At 36.2% G+C, this 18,137-nt stretch overlaps 1 protein-coding gene across 1 annotated transcript in view; it reads left to right on the forward strand.

Moving 5' to 3' along the window:
• LOC126364572 (kinesin-related protein 10-like) overlaps positions 1–17,282 on the forward strand; it is a 43,835-nt gene extending 26,553 nt beyond the window's left edge. Inside the window, exon 2 of the mRNA XM_050008067.1 lies at positions 13,200–17,282. Coding sequence (XP_049864024.1) covers positions 13,200–16,582 — 3,383 coding nt within the window. The 3' untranslated portion in view covers positions 16,583–17,282. The remainder of the gene's footprint in view (positions 1–13,199) is intronic.
• The last annotated feature ends 855 nt before the right edge of the window (positions 17,283–18,137 follow it).

Here is an 18,137-nt window from a genome sequence, read left to right on the forward strand (position 1 = left end):
GTTCCTGACTTGAGGGATTAATAAATGCAAAACAAAGTGGCAAGTCAAGAACAATACTATATTGCAGATACAACATGTTGTACTACCATTGAATGCATTTTGCTTACATATTGATTCACTTTCACATGTCTGTTTTTATTGCTCATCCAAACAATCTTTTCAGATTTTGGGATACAGTGTGTGCGCGCGCGCGCACACACACACACACGCACACACACTCACACACACACACAATACAGTAACAATAATATGTCAGCAAGTAAATGAATTTCTTGCTTTATCTGTAAAACAGCTTGCACTACTTGCAGTAGTGGTACTGTCTTGTTTCAAGTCTCCCGTATTTCACAAGTTCTAAAAATTCTGCTACTGAATAGAAGCAATGATCTAATAAGAAAGTCCTTAAGGTTTTGCAAGTAACTGAAATGGTGACATGATTTTCTACCTTATGTGGAAGACTAATGTAAATTTGTGCAGCACTATTTGTAGTTCTATCAGCTGATGTCCTTACTGGCAGGACATGAAGCTTTTCCTTTTGCCATTATATATCATTCTCGGGGCATTGAAGTTTTTAGTTATGTCTTTTGAATTCTTTCTAATACATTTACATTCTGTCTGACACATTTATGAATTTCTGGAATGTACATACAGGGAAGTGCAAGATTGACAACTATTGAAACAGGAATTTTCAAGTATCTTTTAGTTGAGTATGTAGCATTGTTCTTACAGTTCTTTCCTGAGTTTTTTAAAAAAAAAAAAAAAAAAAAAAGGCCGAACTAGGTGCTGTATTCCCCAAGAATATAATGCCATAAAGTAGGATGTTGTGAAATTGGGCTAAGTAGGCAATTCAAAAAGTGTGAAAACTTGTTTTAACAGTGAGTAAAAATAGATTATAACATATTTTATTTAGTGGTCCATTTCTTTCATTTATTTGTGTACACCAGATAGTCATTTTGAAGCCATATGCCTAAAAACTTTGTTTCCAAAGAAGGTGTAATTTCGTTGGAGTTTATTTCCACACTCGTGTTGCATGTACCACATTTTAAAATGAAACTTGGGAATGTTGTTTTGCTTTTTTGTGTCTATCAGTAGCTTATTCCCCCAGATCATCTACAGTGATGGGAAAAAAAATTCAAAAATTCAAGAAGGAATTGTACAGCATAAACAAAAGTTGGTAGGTGTATTTCTACATCTGAAATATGATGTCTATTCAGATTTCATGGCAGTCACATAAGAGTGACGCTAGTAGCAGCACTATGTGGATGTAAGTCAGTTTGCTTTAAATACAAGTGTCAGGAAGCCATTTCTGAAAGTATCTGCATGGAGTGTTGCCATGTATGGAAGTGAAATATGGACGATAAACAGTGTAGACAAGAAGAGAATAGAAGCTTTTGAGATGTGGTGCTACAGAAGAATGCTGAAGATTAGATGGGCAGATCACTTCACTAATGTGGAGATAATGAATAGAATTGGGGAGAAGATGAATTTGTGGCACAACTTGACTAGGTGAAGGGACCAATTGGTAGGACTTGTTCTGAAGCATCAAGGGGTCACCAATTTAGTATTGGAGGGAACTGTGGAGGGTAAGAATCATAGAGCAAGATCAAGAGATGAATACACTAAGCAGATTCATTAGGATGTAGGTTGAGTAGTTATTCGGAGATGAAGAGGCTTGCACAGGATAGAGTAGCATGGAGAGCTGCATCAAATAAGTCTCTGGACTGGAGACCACAACAGCAACAACAACAACATTCTGTAATGGCCATGAGCATTAGTCATCTTTGAGACGACGTGGTGAGTTGCTGTTAGTGAAGAACGCCTGTAGGGCAACAAAGACCTCATTATCAACACCTAATTGAGTTTGAATGAGGTTGTGTAATAGAGCTACATTAAACTGGATGTTCCTTCTGCAATATTGCCGGAAGACTTGGCAGGAATGTAACGACTGTACATGACTGCTGGCTACAATGTTCACAAGAATGTATAGTCACAAGAATGTATGCTCACAAGAAGACTGGGCTCTGTATGGATGCACAGCACAACTTGTCTTTGGTGTAGGGGTCTGGTGCATTTGCAGCAGCAATTTGAGGAGCAATTAGCACCACAGTGACACAATGAACTGTTACAAGTCAGTTATTTCAAGGCTCCAGGTCAGTCGCCCTGTAGCGTGCATTCCACTGACCCTAAACCACTGCCATTTGTAGGATCAGTAGCGTCAAATGAAACCTCGAAAGAGGGCAGGGTAAAGGTCTGTTGTGTTTTCTAATGAAACATGGTTCTGCCTCAGTGCCAGTGATGGTTGTGTGTTGGTTAGAAGAAGGCCAGTTGAATGCCTGCAATCAACCTGTTTGCATGCTATACACACTGTGCATAATACACCTGGAGTTATGGCGTAGGTTATGACAGCAGAAGCACACTCGTGGTTATCTCATACACCCTGTCTACAAATATGAATGTCTGTGTGATGATTCGACCTGCAATCAACATTCTTGCGGTTACACCAGTTACTGATGTACTAGCATTTCACATTTCCCTACTTTATTTCTTCATTTATAGTCCACTGTGTCGGCGTACTGCATTGTTACACTGGATGAAAAATGGGGTGTGGAAGTTCAACACTGACTACTATAAATGATGTAACCAACAGTTCCACAATTGCGTTTCACGGTTCTTTACATTTACTGTTCACAACCCTCCAGTATTACACAATTATATGGCCAGTTCACTATTAGTAAATATTGATAATCCTCATTAATAGGCTGCAGGCAAACGTCAGCATACTGCTACAATAGTTTGCTGTTGAACATCTATGAGCACTAAAAACCTAACCACACAGTTCACAGTTCTTGCAGAATAATATGGTATGTGTGACACTATTTTTCAAATAAATTAAACAGGCATTTTCATTAATTGTTCTAACACACAGCCTATTTATGTTACACTTATTCCACTGTTAAGTTGATGCATTGTTGTTAATCTAACCAATACACGTTTCGTATCTGAAAATAGGCAGTGAGATGACTGTCTCGGGGAAAAAATCTGTCCTTTATGTATCCCCACAATAATAGATACTGAAACTATAAGTTGTTCAATGTTTAAGTTACAGAAACTACACTAAAACATAACTCATTCAGATAACTGAATACATAGAAAAATTACTTCTTTTCAACAGTTCCTTCTACCACAAAGGTTAAGCTGAATTATTTGTTCAAATAATGAAAAGTTATACTAACAATACTTTTGACAAATGTAGTAATTATTTTGGAGTTAATTAAGGGCTGGCTTTCCTAATATGTTTTTGAATAGAGCCAAATAAATACTTTAAGAACCCTAGTCGTTCTTCTTCCAAATGTTTACAATTAGTACAGCATTTATTTTTGTTTATAAGTCAACAGTACAATCTAAGTCGTAAGTATTTACGGCATGTACGGAGCTGTTTAAAACAGTCATGCTTCTCATGTTCCATTCGTGAAGGGAACAGGAAGAAGCCCTAATAAAAGGTACAGCAGGAAACATCCTCTGCCATGGACTTTGCTGTGGTACTTTGCAGTGGCTTGTAGAATATTAATGTAGATGCAGATGAACTTACTGCTTGTACATATGCAGCAAGAAAAATCATTCATTATTTTTGCTGGTGTTTGTAACTTGTCAGTCATATTGTGAAGGGGGGGACACAAACAGAATAATAGAAGGATCAAAAGTTTATTTGGCTTTTAGAAGAAAAAATGTATTCTGCCACAGCCTATTAAATAGTTCCTTGTCTCAATGGACAGAGAGAGTGACATTGCTGGTCTGATAAAATACTTACGACCATGAGTAAAGGTCTGCACTGATGCAGATATCTAAAGTAGTATTTACTTTGAGGATAAAAACCTGTGTCATTGCAAGTATATGTCCATATGACTGTGGATATCCACAATAATAGCTACTTAGTGCTTAGAAGTTAAAAGATAGTGTCAACAGTTCTATTATTGTCTGTGTCTTTTAAAAGCAGCTGTTAATAACAGTCATTATTGTTTTAAGTTATTATTGCCCCTAACATGAAGACTTTTCTAGGAAGACCCATCCATTGCAATCCTTCCTTTATGGTCTGACTCCTGTTTGTGTATCACATATGACAAAATAATATTGGCAAATCTATCAGTGTTGGCAAAGGCAAAAGAAACAGTTTTTGATAAGACGAAAACTTGCTGAAAAGTGCAGATATAAACATGATGAATATGCCACATGTGACTGCTGCACATGGAGTTTGAATAGAAATTCTGTTACATTATGACACATGGAGAATAGAAGTTGAAGCAATGCTCATCAAAAATGACACTTGGGAATACATACCTGCACACATACTGTGACCTGCAGTGACTGTCAATGGTGAAATGCTCACTGCTGCAGAAGCTGCATATAAAGCATGGCTAGCAGCAGACAGAAAAGCAAAAGCAGATTTTTATCAATCAGTCACACTGAGTTGAAGCAAGTAAAGAACTGCACTACATCACATCAGGGATAGCTTAAACTAGAATCAGTCTATGCATCCAAAGGAACTGCTTGCAAAGCAACAGCTCAAATTCCTCACATTTCACAAAATGCAACCTAGTGATGATATTGCACAACATGTTACTGAATTATTTGATATAGTGAATAAATTACAAGCAACAGATGTTGATATAAACAGTGATCTATTTGCCAGTAATGCTGTTCTACAGTCTTCCAGATAGATACAACAGTTTTACATGTGCTGTGGAATCCTGTGATAATCTGCCAGATATCAAGATGCTAAAAGTAAAAATCTTAGAAAAACACAATGCAAGAGTTCAGAAAGATAGTGAAAATATGAGCGCTGTGATGTTTCTTCAGTTGTGCAGATGTTTCGTGAACAAGTCAAAAAGTGCTGTGAGTGACAGTGAAAAATTGGAACAAAAATTGAAAGACAAACAATAAAGGAAATCAGTGTACAAATTCATTGTTAGCAACAAGAAGGGACACACAGAAGATGAGTGTTTTTTCAAGAAGAAACTAAATGTGTGAGCTGCAAACAAAGTTGATGAAGCTCATTGCAGTTTCTCTGTGAAAGAGGCTACTCCAACATTTTTTGGTGCGTAGATAGTGATTGCACATCATGCATAAGACAGAAATGCAGAAGTTAATGCCTGTGGATAGTAGTGCTATGCACGTTACAACTAAAGGTGATGAACGCATCACAACTGCAGCCAGTAGTGCCAATCCCATAATGCGGAAAAATCGTTGTTGTTGTGGTCTTCAGTCCTGAGACTGGTTTGGTGCAGCTCTCCATGCTACTCTATCCTGTGCAAGCTTCTTCATCTCCCCCCCTCCCCCTTACTGCAACCTACATCCTTCTGAATCTGCTTAGTGTATTCATCTCTTGGTCTCCCTCTACGATTTTTACCTTCCACACTACCCTCCAATGCTAAATTTGTGACCCCTTGACGCCTCAGAACATGTCCTACCAACCGGTCCCTTCTTCTTGTCAAGTTATGCCACAAACTTCTCTTCTCCCCCAGTTCTATTCAACACCTCCTCATTAGTTATGTGATCTACCCATATAATCTTCAGCATTCTTCTGTAGCACCACATTTTGAAAGCTTCTATTCTCTTCTTGTCCAAACTATTTATCGTCCATGTTTCACTTCCATACATGGCTACACTCCATACAAATACTTTCAGAAACGACTTCCTGACACTTAAATCTATACTCGATGTTAACAAATTTCTCTTCTTCTGAAACGCTTTTCTTTGCCATTGCCAGTCTTCATTGTATATTCTCTCTACTTCGGCCATCATCAGTTATTTTGCTCCCCAATTAGCAAAACTCCTTTACTACTTTAAGTGTCTCATTTCCTAATCTACTTCCCTCAGCATCACACGACTTAATTCAACTACATTCCATTATCCTCGTTTTGCTTTTGTTGATGTTCATCTTATATCCTCCTTTCAAGACACTATCCATCCCGTTCAACTGGTCTTCTAAGTCCTTTGCTGTCTCTGACAGAATTACAATGTCATCGGTGAACCTCAAAGTTTTTATTTCTTCTCCATGGATTTTAATAGCTACTCCGAATTTTTCTTTAGTTTCCTTGCTCAATATACAGATTGAATAAAATTTGGGAGAGGCTACAACCCTGTCTCACTCCCTTCCCAACCACTGCTTCCCTTTCATGCCCCTCGACTCTTGTAGCTGCCATCTGGTTTCTGTACAAATTGTAAATAGCCTTTCACTCCCTGCATTTTACCCCTGCCACCTTTAGAGTTTAAAATAGAGTATATCAGTCTACATTGTCAAAAGCTTTCTCTAAGTCGACAAATGCTAGAAATGTAGGTTTGCCTTTCCTTAATCTACTTTCTACAGTAAGTCGTAGGGTCAATGTAGGGTCATTATTGCATCACGTGGTCCAACATTACTATGGAATCCAAACTGATCTTCCCCGAGATTGGCTTCTACCAGTTTTTCCATTCATCTGTAAAGAATTCGTGTTAGTATTTTGTAGCTGTGACTTATTAAACTGATAGTTCAGTAATTTTCACATTTATCAACACCTGCTTTCTTCAGGATTGGAATTATTATATTCTTCTTGACGTCTGAGGGTATTTCCCTGTCTCATACATCTTGCTCACCAGATGGTAGAGTTTTGTCAGAACTGGCTCTCCCAAGGCCATAAGTGGGTTTCCATTTGAGTTCTTGATATTCATACAAGTGGCTCTCTTTTCTCCAAAGGTCTCTCTAATTTTCCTGTAGGCAGTATCTATCTTACCCCTAGTGAGATAAGCCTCTACGTCCTTACATTTGTCCTCTAGCCATCCCTGCTTAGCCATTTTGCACTTCTTGTCAATCTCATTTTTGAGATGTTTGTATTCCTTTTTGCCTGCTTCATTTACTGTGTTTTTATATTTTCTCCTTTCATCAATTAAATTCAATATTTCTTCTGTTACCCAAGGATTTCTACCAGCCCTCGTCTTTTTACCTACTTGATCCTCTGCTGCCTTCACTACTTCATCCCTCAGAGCTACCCATTCTTCTTCTACTGTATTTCTTTCCCCCATTCCTGTCAATTGTTTCCTTATGCTCTCGCTGAAACTCTGTACAACCTCTGGTTTAGTCAGTTTATCCAGGGCCCATCTCCTTAAATTCCCACCTTTTTGCAGTTTCTTCAGTTTTAATCTACAGTTCATAACCAATAGATTATGGTCAGAGTCCAGATCTGCCCCTGGAAATGTCTTACAATTTAAAACTTGTTTCCTAAATCTCTGTCTTACCATTATGTAATCTATCTGATACCTTCTAGTAGCTCCAGGATTCTTCCATGTATACAACTTCTTTTATGATTCTTGAACCAAGTGTTAGCTATGATTAAGTTATGCTCTATGCAAAATTCCACCAGACGGCTTCCTCTTTCATTGCTTAGCCCGAATCCATATTTGATTTCTTTGCACCAGTCCATATTCACCTACTACGTTTCCTTCTCTCCCTTTTCCTACTACCGAATTCCAGTCACCCATGACTATTAAATTTTCGTCCCCCTTCACTATCTGAATAATTTCTTTTATTTGATCATACATTTCTTCAATTTCTTCGTCATCTGCAGAGCTAGTTGGCATATAAACTTGTACTACTGTAGTAGGCATGGGCTTCGTGTCTATCGTGGCCACAATAATGCGTTCACTATGCTGTTTGTAGTAGCTTACCTGCACTCCTATTTTTTATCCATTATTAAACCTACTCCTGCATTACCCATATTTGATTTTGTATTTATAACCCTGTATTCACCAGACCAAAAGTCTTGTTCCTCCTGCCACTGAACTTCACTGATTCCGACTATATCTAACTTAAACCTATGCATTTCCCTTTTTAAATTTTCTAACCTACCTGCCCTATTAAGGGATCTGACATCCCACGCTCTGATCCATAGAGTGCCAGTTTTCATTCTCTTGATAACCACGTCCTCTTGAGTCGTTATGTACACCAAAACTTGGAACCATCTCATTTCTGTGTCAGTGGTTTTGGACAACAACCACACAGTGACATTTGTGAAAGTGTGCAGCTATAAGAGATACTAATGGTAAAGCCAAAGTGATTGCAGACAGAATTGGCAAATTGTTTTATTTACAAGAAAATGGTCCATAGGTGTGCATCAATGCTAAGCTGAAAATGAACAAGAGTAATATGCAAATCTGGCAAGCTCGATTAGGCCACCTGAACTAGTGAGTTGTGATTAAATGCTCAAAAATGAGTATGTTACAGGTCTGAAATTCAATGATGTTGTTCTCACTAGATGTATTACATACCACACTCTTGACCAAACGAGAAGGGAACTCAAATGAGCTTCTGAAGTTAATCCTCTCTTATGTCAGCGGGCCAATGGCTGAAGCTTCTGAAGGTGGTGTGAGAATTTTTGTGGCCTTTAAAGACGACCGCAGCAAATGGTGTGACATGTATTTCCATGACGTAAAGGAGAAGTTGTCAACAAATTTGTTGAATACAAAAACCTCGTTGAAAGTCAGCCTGGTCATAAAATTAAACCTGTTTATCCCAGCAATGGTAAGGAGTATGGAAATGAAAGGAGTTCAGAACTACAGGGATGTAGTGACATCTAACATCTCCATACACACCACAGTAGAATGGTGTCACTGAATGAAAAATCTGTCTGTTGGTTGAAGTGACTACCACCATCATTTTGGATCAGAGCAATCAACACAGCTAACTCTGGTACCAGGTGTACCAGACTGAATGCCTGCCAGAGCAGGTGGACTTGGTAGCCACTAGGGGGCTCTGCAACCATGCAGAACTGCTTGATAACTACTTTGCTTGTCACCCAGTCACTCTGTTCACTCGGGTCTTGGAGATTTGTCTCTTTTGCTCTTGGCCGTGTTGTAACCATTGTGGTGACATTTTGTGTAGCACCTCATTGTTGTCTAGGTTTTTATCTTTGTTCTGATCTGTTGTCTTGTCTGCAGACATTTGCCTACCATTAGTTTGTGTTACTCTTCTGAAGGCCCTGCTGCCTGGTAGATTCCTCTGCTTCTCCAGTTCCTTTGGGACTTTGACAAGCACATTGATGTATGGCTACTGACAGATGCAGCACTAACAATGTCCAAAATTGTTGCTTAACCAAAGGGCTATGGAAACTTCCTCAAGTATCACACTTGCTCAACAGTTTGTGGCAGGTGTAGATTTATAAGATGTTTTGATTCATGATGTTAATTTCATTTCAAATGCAACAGACATCAGTGTCAGTGATGCATTATGTGGTCCAGATCATTGAGAGTGGTATGAGCTGTATATGATGCAATCAAGCCAATGGTGAAAAATAATACCTGGGACATTCTAGACAGACTACCAAATGAAAGTTTGGAGGAATAAATACAGAAGTAATTTAGGAGTCATTGCATAATTATATAATCATAGTGAATCAGCTGCAAGAATCGATCATTTAGGAGTCATTCCATGATTATATAATTGACAGTGAATCACTAACATGAAAATAAATCCAAAAGTTACGATTTTTTTTATTTAGATGGACCTTAATATATATAACATACAGCTAAGATTTGATGAAACAAGCTTTGTTCATTTGTCACTAAAAAATAAAAAGGTAAGTTAGAAAGTCATGCACATGTATTTGAATGTCTTTTAACATCTGTGCAACTCTTTAGTACAAATAGAAACTTGTAGAATTTACATAACTTATAAGGGCCAGTATGTATGAAAATATACCAGACATTAAATGAATTTACCATAACTAGTATAAAGCAAAACAATTAAATATTATGGATGTAACATTTTAATGTTGCAGATGTAACACATACATTTAACTTATAGTGAAGGACTGAACGTATGTACTTAACAATGCTAAAATCATTGCATTGTGACAAATTTGTGAATAAATGAAGAGCATTCAGATAACAGAAAAAATTAGTTTAAGAGGTTTAATTTAATTTCAGTAAAAGTTAACCTTTCACGAGAATCTGTCGTAGGTTCATGTAAAGTACATGTAACTTGGCAAATATCAGCTTCACTAGTATCATCCTTTCTGGCCATACAGATTTATTCCCTACTCTCTTATCTTAAGGAACTTAACTGAATTTTTTTTATTATTTAAAAAAAACACTGATAACTTGTCCAGCAAATTTGTGTAAATGTCAGATTCTATTGTAACAAAAAGCCACAGACCAAAACACAATGAAAAGTTTTCATCATTGCAACTGTTAATGACAGAATTTAGGAGTGTTTCTTTCTTATCGGTCTGGTCTGCAACACGTTTGAAATTGCAGTGCGCACCATCTCCCTTAGACAGCAAACCTATTTTAACTGTACATTTCCCAATGATGTACACACTGTGGACTTGGTGAGTGTTTGAAGGAGATGAGTCACTCCAGTGCAACAGTAACTTGTCAGCATGGTTTTTTACCTCCTCTACTGGAACATCTGTTATATTAAGTTTATCAGTTACAGATTCTGTAAGTTGTACAAATCATCTGTGGAGGCTTCAATCATTTGGGAAATCAACAGGAAAAATTATGGTTTTGTTAGCGGTGTGTGTGATAAGACATCCTGTGAAGCATTACTAAATGCCTTCTCTGTAAACCACCTAGAACAGACAGTTCAGAACCCCACTCATTATGGAAATATATTGGATCTAATAGTAACAAATAGATGTGACCTTTTCGAGTAAGTACATGTAGAAACTGGTATCAGTGACCCTGATGCATTTGTGGTTACAGCTATAACCAAAGTACAAAGGGACTGTAAAACAAGCAGAAAGATATTCATATTAAGTAAACTAGATAAAAATCAGTAGTGTCATACATCAATGAGGAACTTGAAACTTTCAAAACAGGGCAGGAGCATGTAGAGGAACTATGGCTCACATTCAAAGGAATAATTGACCATGCACTTAATAGGTATGTACACAGTAGAAGAGTTTTTAATGGGAGGGACACTCCATGGTATACAGACACTGCAAAGAAACTTGTAATGAAACAGAGATCACTGCATAATACGTGTAAAGAAAAGGATAGGACTACAGACAGAGAGATACTGAATGAAACATGTTTGGTTATCAAGTGACAATGTGTGAAGCCTTCAGTGATTACTGTAGCAGAATATTGTCAAATGATTTTTCACAAAATCCAAAGAAATTCTAGTCATATGGAAAGGCTGTAACTGGAAGAAAACCCAAGTGACACATGTCTACAAGAAGACTAGCAGAAGTGATCCACAAAGCTACTGTCTCGTATCTTTGACATTAACTAGTTATTGAATCTTAGAGCAAATCTGGAGCTCAAACACAATGAGATATCTTGAACAGCATGGCTTCCTTCATGTCAAGCAGCATAGATTCTGAAAACATTGATCATGTGAAACCCAACTCACACTTTTCTTACATGATATAACGAAAGCTTTGGATCAAGGTACATAGAGGCAGTATTTCTTGAGTTCCAAAAAGCAGTTGACTTGGTACCACACCTATATTTATTGTCAACAAGTTTGATCATATGGGGTATCTACTAAAATTTGTGACTTGATTGAGAACTTTTTGGTAGGGAGGACACAGAATGTTATATGGGATGGGAAAGTCATCATCAGATGTAGATGTAACTTTGGGTGTGCCCCAGAGAAGTGTGTTGGAACAATTGCTGTTCATGTTGTACATTAGTGAATCACCTTATAGGCAATATTAACCTGAGACATTTTGCAGATGATGCAGTTATCTATAATGAAGTACTGTCTGATGAAAGAAGCTATATAAATATTCAGTCAGAGCTTGATAAGATTTCAGAGTGGTGCAAAGATTAGCAACTTGATGTAATGTTCAGAAATGTAAAATTGTGCACTCTACAAACCAAAGAAAATAGTATCCTATGATCATAATATCTGTGAGTTACAGTTGGAACTGGCCAACTCATACAAGTACCTGAGTGTAACACTTTGTAGCAATATGAAATTGAATGACTACATAGGCTTAATTGTCGGTAAAGCAGATGGTAGACTTTAGTGCTAGAATACTGGGGATGTGCAACTAGTCTGTGCAGTAGATTGCTTACAAATCACTTGTGTGACTCATTCTAGAGTATTGTTCACCTGTGTAGTACCCTCACCAAATAGTACTAATGGGGGATATTGAATGTATACAGAGAAGGGCAGAACAAATGGTCACAGGTTTGTTTACCCCTTTGGAGAGTGTTGCATTGACACTGAAGAAACTGATCTGGCAGATTCTTGATGGTAGATGTAAACTTGAACTCTTGAAGGTAGATGTAAACTATCCTGAGAAAGTCTACTAACAAAGTTTGAAGAACCAGCTTTAAATGATGATTCCAGGAATATACTACAACCCCCTATGTATCACTCACATAGGAATCGTGAGGACAAGGTTAGAATAATTACAGCATGCACAGAGGCATTTAAACAATTATACTTCCTATTGCACTCTATACGTGAATGGAACGAGAAGAAACCCTAATAAATGATGCAATGGGATGTACCAACTGCCATGCGCTTCACAGTGGTTTGCAGTATTGATGTAGAGGTAGATGTAGATATGCAGATTTGGATATAAGACTTGTTGATGTAGGTGTGGATAAGGGACTCTGTGGATAAGACAGACAAACAATAAAAATATGCATTTTATTTCCTTGTAACTGAATTATTAAGAAATTATTCTAAAGTTGCTTCACTGATATATGTAGGTGTACTCTTGGATGAATACATGTGCTGTATGGATACTTCTCAGTATTATTCTACTGAAATAGTTGTATCTGTGATATAGAGGGATATTTAATAACCTACTTATGATATGTTTTGGCTAAAACAATGATTTGCACTTTTTGAACAGAAAATTGATTTTTCTTTTTAAAAATATTTATTGTAAGTTAAGTTCATCTTTACCTACAGTTTCATTCATGTACTATCTTCCACATCTCTCCACAATATTTTTTATCCATCCTTGATTTGTATCTTTACTCTTGCTATATTACTTTTTTTAAAGAAGCAAATAAAAGATGAAAGAAGTGTTTTCAGCAACAGATGTTCGTTGCCCATGCCAAACATTATCTTATTAGCTACTTCACTATTTTGTTTTATACATTAAATATTTTCCTGCCTTGCTAACAGAAATTTCAGTGAAATTTCTTGTAGGTTTTCTGTTTTTCTGATCTATCTAAGACATGTACCTTTTTGTTTGTTTCAGGTTTTAGTAATCCTGCTCCTCCTGTCCCTGTTCCAAGGATTAGAAAACAATTGAAAACATCAAAGTTGCAAAATGAACATAGTGGCATAAATACCCAGATAGCACCAAGAATCATACCTCCAAAAAGAAGGAAAAAATCAAATACTTCATCAGAACTTGAGTACATTATGTATGCTACAAATGAAACAGAAATGGAATGTTCACATGTTAATTCAGGAGGTGGCCTAATTGACAAAACTCCAAGCTGTAACAAAATAACGGTGGTGAATAGTGTGGATACTTTCAACCTAGCAGCAGAGTGTCCAGACAGAATCAATAACTATTTTAATTTTGTCAAGCCAAAACCCTACTATCCCAGTTCCAACACTCTATACACTGCTAAAATGTGTGACACTCAAGAGGATGATGATAGTGGTGTATACTTTGCTGAAAGTACATCACTAGAATCACAGAAATATGATCAGTCAGAGGTGAAACAAAATGTTACAACGGATGCGAAATATGAAGAAATTTTTCAAAATGAGAGTAATTATAGCAATAATCTTAGAAATGGTAGTAATAAACAAAACAGTGATTTATTTAAAGGCATTTATGCACATACAAATGAACAAATTACAAACAAAAACACTCCAGCTGAATTACATACTTCATCAGAATGTGATGATCAGGTTGATCCATACTGCTCAACAAATATTTCTCAGGACAGTGACAATAAGAATCTGAAGACAAAAGAAATTATAGGTTACGTTACATCATGCTGTTCTGAAGCTAACATTGTACAGAATGAACAATACAGAAGCAAGAAAGATAATGGGGGTGTGCCACATGTCTTAGCATTAGCTGATAGATCTCACTCTACAGCCCTAGATAATAGCTGCAAGAAATTGTATGATAAAATTGATTTTAAAGAGTACTCTACAGAAAACACTGAATGTACTGTGAAAGAAACACCATTTAATTTAAACTGTGGGAATAATGGATCCCATAAAGAATTAGCAATAAACAATGATGATATCTCAGAGATAGTGGACAGATTTTTGTTGCTTGATGTTCAAGATTGCTCCAGCAGTGAGCCTCGAGAGCTGCAAGAAAATGTGGGCCAGCAGAAGTACAAATTGCCTCACAGAGAAGAACTCCCTAAAACAAAGGAGGATCCTATTGTAGAGATATCAAAAAAGTTTAGCATGTTCTTGTGTGACATGTTGGGTAGTAGTAGTCTTCGAAATGCAGTTTCAGATGCGGTTGTTAAGCCTCTTCCTACTTCACACTCTTGGCTATCTACTGTAGATATTAATTCCAAATATGAAAACTCTAAAGGGCAGAAAACTTCTGTTAATGAACATTTTAAATCACAGAGAGCTCTCAGAGATAAACATTCTAAATGTGATAAACATTTTACAAATGTTGTAAAACAAAATAATGATGGTCATATAGAGGTCAACAAGAATGTTCTTGCAGAAGTGGAAAACAGACTGGATCATAGTGAAGAGGCACATGTAAGGAAGGATTCTGAAAACAATACTTCAAACTTCTTGAAAAGTATTAGTATCATGGATTTAACTGATGAAAGTTGCAGTGCAGAGATTGATGATAGCCTTCCAAACAATAATGTTGATAATGTAAATAAAAGCTTAGAAATTGAATGCAGTAATCACGTAGAAAGTTACAGTAAAATTGGCCAGTCGTGTACGAATCATAACTCTGCTGTAGATGATACAGAGGTCTCATATCTGTCCACTGCAACAAAAATGGAAAACAAGTTAGATGGTGGTAGAGAGGCAGAAATAAAAAAGGATTCTGAAACAAATGCTGTAGATGTTGAGAAAAATGACAGTGTTATGGACTTCACTGATGTAAGTTCCACTACAGAAGTATCAACTGTTCTTGACACCAGTAATAATAATGCTATAAGTAAAAACATACAGACAGAATGCACTAATGATGTAGAAGGTGACAAAAAACTCAACTTGTTATGCAATTTTCAGAATTCTGTTGCTGTGGATAATCTAGAGACATCATATAAACTGATTGCAACAGAAAGAGAAAGGAAACTGAATATTGATGAAGAGGAACAGATGCAAAAGGATTCTGAAGCAAATGCTACAAACGTGAAAAATATCAGTCACATGGACTCCACTGATGTAATTTCCTCTAAAAGGTCACCAGTTGTTCTTGAGAACAGTAATAGTAATTCTGTAAGTGAAAACTTACAGACTGAATGCAGCAATCATATGGAAGACAACGGAGAACTTAATCTGTCATACAACTTTCATAATTTTGTTGCAGGGACTATAGAGGCATTGTACCAACCCACTGTAATGGAAACAGAAAGCAAAATGAACCTTAATGAAGAGGCAGACACACAAAAGGATTCCGAAACAAATACCATGCAAATTGTGAAAAATGCTAGTGGTACAGATTTCCTTCAGCAAAATTCGTATGGAGAAGTACCAGAGTTTTCTGAGAACAGTATCGTTGATGACCTAAATGAATTCTTACAGCCCGAATGTTGTAATTATGTTGAAGATAACAAAGAACTTAAACTGACATGGAGTAGTCAGAATTCTGTTGTGAACAATTCAGATATCATTGAAGGAAATGTACCATCAGAGACTGAAGGAGGAACCAGGTTAGTCCTTGGACATAACAAATTATTATATGGTAAAAGCAAAGAAGCGATACATGAATTAAAAAACAAAAATATTACTGTCAATAACACAAAGAAAAAGTCAGTGAAGTTCAATGATACTGTTAACATAATCAACAAGGTAGAATATGCTTTACAGAGAAATCGAAGTATTAGCATAAATGAAGAAAAAAAGGTATTTAAAAGGGACTCATGGACAACTGAAAGCTGTATGAAATCTAAAAGAAGGGAGGTTGCTGAAAATGATTCAGATGATTCTGAAAATATGGTTGAAGAACATGATCTGTGGAAAAGTTATAATGAAGAACTTTGTGAAAAGCCAAAGAAGTCATCCCTACCATCTTTTGAAAGTTTCCTCGTCAAGAGCTGTGGAACTGTGGGGGTTAAAACAGAGGAAGAAAAAATTCATGAACATGAACTTTGGACCAGTGACAATAATCAAATTAATAAATGTAGAGATACTCATCTGCCTTCATTTGAAAGTTTTATTTCAAAAACATCAAAGAATAATCACACAAATCAGACTCAAAGCTCAGACCAGACAGAGTTAAAGCATGGAAAATTAACAGTATTTGGAAGTTCCATTTCAGAAGATGAGGCACACAATAGTCTCCCTGAAGCCCCATCTCCTCCAAAGTGTTCAGCTTTCCATGAAATTTTGCTTGATGCTACATTCTGGACCAAACAAAAAAGCCCTGATAATGTCACAGGGCCACCTAAAAGTGAGTATCAGTAGAAATCCCTCAACATGTTTATATGCTTTATACAACCATGACCACGTTGTAATCATGCTGTGTGTTAATCAAAGACTGTGTTATTTGTAGAAAGGTACAGACCTCATTAGCCAAAAATGCTAATGGCCAAGAATGTAGCTCTGATATGCATAATATTATTAACTGCTTTGCTAGAAAACGTATATTTGTGGTACCCCATGAAGAGTATTATTTTTAAATTAGTATTTATTGTAGCCTAGTTTGTAATAGCATATTGTTGGATACAAAATGTTAGTAGAAATGAAGCAGTATTTTTACATTATTTTTTTGTAACAGACTCTTTCAGTAAAAAAATTAGACTGAAGAAAAGTGTTGTCAAAAACTAAGCATGACACCTAATGTGTATTATGATAACTATCAGACAAGGTGCATAGACAGTAATAAACCATTGTGACTGTGAATTGAATTTTGTAATCTCAGTGTAGTTACCATGGAGTATTTGCAGGTTGTGTTCAGTACTTGTATTTACTCTTGATAGTGAACATGTATTTGATGATGAGAATATATATATTACCTAAGTGTTCATATATTTTATTTATATGATAAATAAATCACAAAATTGCAACACCAATAATTTCATTTGAAATAAACTTTGAATGTTTTTGAAAAGAAATGTACATTAATTTATTGTAAATAGAAAGAAAGTGTACTGGTCACTCTGTATTTCATCTGTTATTTGTTATTGGAAGCACATATTAAGCCACATTTCTAATTTATTATCAGTGAAGAGATTCTTCTCCTCCATCCTTTTCCAGTCCTATCTTGTACTTTGTCCGAAACTTTGTCATCAGTTTTCTTAAAAATTTTTATCTATGAAAAGCTGTTTACCATGCATCCATTTTAAGTGTAAACATGAACTTTGTCTTTAAAGAGCTTGTCATGAACAGAACATTTAATGTCCTATATTTTCCTGGTATTGTAGGTTCATAAATGAAGGAAAATGATAAACATGAACATATTTAAAAACTTTGGCAATAACTTATTCCTATAGTGTACACACATAGAGCTGAACAGTAACAGGACATCAGGCTAAAAAAAAAGGTTATAAAAAGTAGTATATAAAAAAATTAGTAGAACGATGGTGGAGATAACTGATGTAAATCACGCACATTTATGGGGTTACATGAATTTGTGTACATTTCAAGAACTGTGAACATGTTCTACAGAATGATTAGAGTGTTACTAGTATGAGAACAACATTTTAATTTCCTGGGCCAGTTGTTTAAAAGAATTAATACATACACTTTTACAGTTCTTGGCATAAGCACTATTGCACAGAATGCATCTCTACACTGTACTTATAGTTTCAGTTAGAAAGGTAGTTAAGAGCATTATATGTGCTTTTCATCATGTATCCTAATAACATGTAGCAAGATAGTTTTCAAGCTATTTGACATAATTTGTATTTGAATATGGATGCACCCAAAGCACTTACAACAAATACTGTATTTGGTACAGTAAAAGAAATAGTTATTAAATCAAGAGAAAATCCAGGATGTAATATAATCGAATTGGTTA

This window comes from Schistocerca gregaria, chromosome 1 (genome assembly GCF_023897955.1).
Source record: "Schistocerca gregaria isolate iqSchGreg1 chromosome 1, iqSchGreg1.2, whole genome shotgun sequence".
NCBI lineage: Eukaryota > Metazoa > Arthropoda > Insecta > Orthoptera > Acrididae > Schistocerca > Schistocerca gregaria.